This window comes from Tupaia chinensis, unplaced genomic scaffold (assembly GCF_000334495.1).
Source record: "Tupaia chinensis unplaced genomic scaffold, TupChi_1.0 Scaffold143992_1, whole genome shotgun sequence".
Lineage (NCBI taxonomy): Eukaryota > Metazoa > Chordata > Mammalia > Scandentia > Tupaiidae > Tupaia > Tupaia belangeri.
In genome coordinates, this window is record NW_006203843.1 from 348,552 (window position 1) to 354,016 (window position 5,465).

A 5,465-nucleotide genomic window follows, 5' to 3' on the forward strand; every position below is an offset into this window, starting at 1 on the left:
TTGCCGCGGGTTTATGGCGGCTACCAGACGGATTGGGTGTGTGGCGGCCAATGGAATGCCATGCTGGGCTACTTGTCAGCGTTGTGCCAGGCTTGTGCCTATCCCGGTGGCGATGGCCTGGAGCTTGTGGTCATGTTCCCCGGTGGCCTGGGCAAGGACCGGCTGGCCGAGTGGGGCCGTCGGTGCCAGGCTGAGCGACAGACAGCGCAACTGATCGTGGGACACGTGGGCAACAAGGGCACCCCTCCACCACGGGCCTGGTTCCTGCCACCGGCCTGCCTGAGCCACTGCGTGAGGCTAGCACTCATCCGCTTCCGGGTCAAGGTGAGGGAGGGGCCGGATTTTAAATAACACGCCCCACACCTATTCCCTCCCAATTAAACTCCTAACCACCCACCCACTTACCTGCTTCCCATCTACCCACCCACCTGCCCACTGAACTAACCTTACCTAAGTACTCTCAACCATTTTATCCATCTACTTCCTCTACATACTACCCCCTCTACATACCACCCCCTACTAATTGGTCCACCTACATGACCACATCTGTATCCTTGTCATCACAACAGTTCCCTCTACCTTCACTTACCCAATTGGTCTGTGTATGTTTTAGCAGAATGTAGTCAGTTTCTGTTAATCTCTCTTTTTTCCTGCTGTCTTCTGTTTAAAGCAAAAAGGCCCTTTCCCTGCTTTTCTACATTTGACATTGCTCTTCTATATCTCTTTCCAGCTTCACAGCAAATTAATTAAACAGATGTTAATTGACATTCTTCTATATTCTCTTCTGTTCTTTTCTGTTTTGACCCAGTGCTTCTTACCTATCTGTCTGTACAACTTCTTTTATTTCAATATACTTCTCCCTCCTCCTGCCTAAACAAGCAAACCACTGATTCAGTCACTGTTCAAGTATTAATCCACTGAGATAAGGGATTTGAAAGACTTAAGACACAGTTCCTGCCCTTGTCAAATATATATAGGTAACATTTATTTAATCATATAAATATGTATGTGATTATGCTTCATGTTACAGAGAGTAAGTACAGTACCTGGTGTGCAAGTATGTTGGTGGCAGGGATTATTGTGGACTAAAATGGTCAAGGGAGGAAAAGTTGGATGTCACCTGAGTCTTCAAGGCTGGACTAGATTTGAATGGGTCACAGGTTTGGGATGAGGTTGTTTAGATGGGAGGAGGAAAATTAGCAGAAGGAAGAAGAGATATCAAGTGTGTGAGGCCCCATGGGCAGTTAAGTCCAATTTGCACGTAGTTGGGTCACTGCATATGGGGCCTGGGGAACAGCTTGGCAGCATCCCCGGTTCTTGGCACTGCTGCTGTTGCTCTGTTTTTTTCCCATACTCTTAGAAAATCCTGCGTGTAGCGAATAGCAAGGCTTGAGAATTAAAGGAGGTGGGCAGGAAGAAGATGCAAACCCATTCCCCAACCAAGGTTCTTGGGGATATCCTCACAGGCTGGACAGGGAATTGTGGGAATCACAACCCGAAAAAATGGTGTTGAGTGGAGTAATGAGGAAGAAAATCTCAGCAGGGCAGCTGAAAAGAGAACCTTGAGTGGTTTTAGAGCTTGTGGCTAGAGGCCAGACATGTTAGACTCCTAGTGTTCAGCATCAAACCTGTGCCTAGACCGGATTGATTATAGCTTTCTGAGTAGACCGTTTCTTTATGACTATTCTTTCTTAGTGTTTTCACTGCTACCACATGGACTATTAAGGACTTTTTACCTCATTGTAATTATTAATCTGATTGCTAGCAATAGTGACTATACTGATGGGACACCTACTGTGTGCTAGGTGCTAATCTTTGTGCTTTTAAAAAATTAAATATTGAGGGTACCACAGATGACATAATGTTTATCTCCTGGGCTCTCACATAGTCAACTGCGGTTCAAGTTCCAGACCTGGCAGCTTAAAACTCACACAGGGCATGTGTGTGTACAGGCCTAAAATCCCGAGAGGAGAATGGAGGAGAAGGGATTGAGGCATGGTCATCTTCCCAGGAGAGTCACTTCTTGCTTTCTGTCTCTCTGGCAAGCACTTATGCCCTATAGCAAAAATGTCTCTCTCAAAAAAATTAAATATTGAGCTGACCCATGGTCTAGTGGTTAAGAGACTTAGATCCCACATGACCAGCCACGCCCATTTCCAATCCTGGCCTTGGCAGCTTAAAAAACATGCCAGGCATGCATGAATGCGTGCCCAAGATCCTGATAGGATGGAGAAATGAAGAAGAAGGGATTGTGGTGTGACTATACCCCACTAGGGGATACTTTCTCCCTAGCTCGCTCTCTATCTCTCTGGTGAGTGCACATGACCACTGACCACATTAAAAATAAAAAATAAAAGTATTTCATTTGATCCTTACAATAACCTATGATTATCTCTGTTTTCAAAATGAGGAAATCGAGGCACAGATTTAGAAACTTCCCCAAAGTTTCCCAGCAGTGAGTGGCAAAACTAGGATGCGGAGATCTGTGTCATATGGTCTGGCTCTAAAGCTTATGCTTTAAAAAAATTTATTTTATTTTATTTGTTATTATTCTTAATTTTCTAAATTTGACCAGAGAGACAGAATGAGAGGGAAAGGGAAAGTGAGAAAGCAAGCGGCCAGGTCCAGGACTTGAACTGTGGTCAGCCATGTAGGAGTCCAGCACCTTAACCACCATGCCCCCTGTCGGCCCCAAAGCTCATGCTTTTAACAGTGCTCTAAAACGGGTCCCCAACCCCTAGGCCATGGACTGGTGCCTGTCCACCAGGCCTTACAGCAGGGTTGGAGGGTAGGTGGCAGGCTTAGTGAACAAGTAAGGTTTCATCTCTGCAGCCACTCCTCATGGCTCACATTGTTGCCTGGGCTCCACTTTCTGTAGGTTCAGTGGAGGTGTTGGATTCTCATAGAAACCAAACCCTATTGTGTGATTGTTTCATTGTTTATTGCAGTGTGGTAGTGGTGGAAATGGGGTGCATGGTGGATGTTGTGTGCTTGGGTCATTATGAGACCACCCTCATGCCCAAAACTGTGGAGAGATTGTCTTCCATGAGGCCAGTCCCTGGTGCTAGGAAGGTTGGGGATTGCTGCTCTAAAATGAATCTTTCTGGTCTGGCAAGATAACTGGATCCCACATGGCAGACCCCGGTTCATATCTGACCCCAGAAGCTTGAAAAACATGCCAGGTGTTTGTGCATGTATTTCCCAAATCCCAACAGGATGGAGAAATGGAGACAAGATCATGGTGTGACTATGTCCCATTGAGGGAGTGTTCTTTCTGACCCTCTGGCAATTAAAAAAAAGAACTTTCTAAAGTGCCTCTATGATTAGGTCATTTCTATACTCATACTTTTCCTGGCTCCTGGATAAAGACAGGTTCAGGTCATTTATTTATATTATTCCTTTATTAGGTGCTTGCAGTAGCTCAAATATCAATACTATGTTGGTTGCTGACAATTCAGATTCCTACCCTCAAGGAGGACAGGGTTTAGTAGAAGAGACAGGCTAAAAACAAAAGGTGCAGACAGTGTGCAGTAATTGCAAATGATGACAAATGTGGCCCCTCTCAGAGAGGGCATGGTTAATTCTGAGTGAGGTAGTAAAAGTTGGGAGTATCCTCACAGATTAATGCTGACCCATAAAAAGGACTAAGGATAGTTCAGATAGTGGATAATAGTGTGAAGATATAAAAGAGCCAGTTGTGAGCTCTGAATAGATTTTGATTGGAGGTTGGCAAGAAAGTTAAACACTGAATATAGGTTTGTGGTTTCCAATGTTTTTGTTTATATACCCACCAATCAAAATCTTTAGGGAGAAACCTTAAGTATGTTTTTGTCATAATTTATCATAAAACATCTCATTTTAAAAATCTTTTTTTTTTTTGGAGAGGTTTTTGCTAAAGGGCACGTGCGCTTGCCAGACAGAGAGAGACAGAGAGACAGAAAGTGAGAAATCGCCCCCCAGGGTGGATGGCCACTCCGCAATCCCCTCTCCGTCGTTCTCTTGGGACCTTGGGCACGCACGCACACGCGCCTGGCGTGAGTTTCAAGCCACCAGGTCTGGGACGCGAACCACAGTCGACTACATGGGAGTCCAGTGACATAGCCATTACACTAACTGCTGGTCCCCTCATTTTAAAAATCTAACTAGAAAATAAGATGGATTGGCTAGATGGATGGATGTGTGATAAATTAAGTAAAAATGGTACTTAGTGGTGAGTATTTGCATGTCATTGTAAAATTATTTCAACTTTGCCATATGTTTGAATTTTTTTTTTTGTAGAGGTTTTCACTATAGGGCACGTGCGCTCGCCAGACAGAGAGAGACAAAGAGACAGAAAGCGAGAAATCACCCCTCAGCGGGGATGGTCATGCTGCAATCCCTTCTCCTCCATTCTCCTCTTGGGATCTTGGGCACGCACGCACACGCGCCCGGCGTGAGTTTTAAGCCACCGGGTCCGGGATGCGAACTGCGGTCAACTATGTGGGAGTCCAGCTACATAGCCATTATGCTAACTGCTGGTTCCCATGTTTGAATTTTTTTGTGTGTGATAAAATGTTGGGGAAAATTTTTCAGGTGTCCTCTTTGATCCTAAGAACAACTGTTTGAGGGAATAATATATAAATCTTATTCCCCAGGGTAGATTATAAACAAACACTTTGATCTTTTCACATTCTCCATAATGTCTTACATATTTTGGGTGTAGGATACATTTGTTTTTTTTCCATAAATGAATAGGTTTCATGATACTGAGAGTGGATGGTCAGAGTAACTTAGAAAGTGGTTAGTGTTCCTACTTATATAATGAATTTAAGGCTTGCTCCAAAATTGTATATGTAAAATGTTCATTGATCTTATCAGTGAGTGAAATTCTCTTTGCTTTTAAAAAATTTTTGTTTTAAAAATACCAAAGTCTCTGGGCCTTCTCCTTGGTTTTGTACTTTAGGCTAGACCACAAGATAGGCCTTTGTTTCCAGTTTCATTTTCATGTTTTGCTATAGGGCATGAGCACTCACTCACCAGAGAGAGAAGGTGAGAAATCACACACTCCCACCCCCAGAGATGGCCATGCTGCAATCCCATTATGTCCATTCTCCTCTCAGAATTCTGGGCACATAGCACACGCGCCTGGTATGATTCTCAAGCCACTAGGTCCAGGACTCAAACCACGAAGCCAGCTGTGTGAGATCTAGTGCCTTTACCTCCATGCCACCTGCTGACCCAAAGTTCTCTTTTGGTTCTGGTTAGTGACTTCTTATTATTGGATTGATGAAGAACTATGTGAATTTTAGCACAGACTTGAAGGTATTAATAACTGAGGTTTGTATTTTGGGGGAAGTGTTCTATCTTTTTTTTTTTTTTTGAGAGGTTTTTTGCTATAGGGCGCGTGCGCTCGCCAGACAGACAGAGAGAGACAGAGAGACAGAAAGCGAGAAATCACCCCCCAGGGGAGATGGTCACACCGCAAT

The 5,465-nt window shown here is 44.2% G+C and overlaps 1 protein-coding gene across 1 annotated transcript in view; it reads left to right on the forward strand.

The window, feature by feature from the left end:
- The window catches only part of FAM120C (family with sequence similarity 120 member C), a gene marked incomplete in the record, with an annotated part of 172,559 nt that overhangs the window by 404 nt on the left and 166,690 nt on the right, over positions 1 to 5,465 (forward strand). Inside the window, 1 exon segment of the mRNA XM_014583023.2 lies at positions 11 to 324. Coding sequence (XP_014438509.1) covers positions 11 to 324 — 314 coding nt within the window.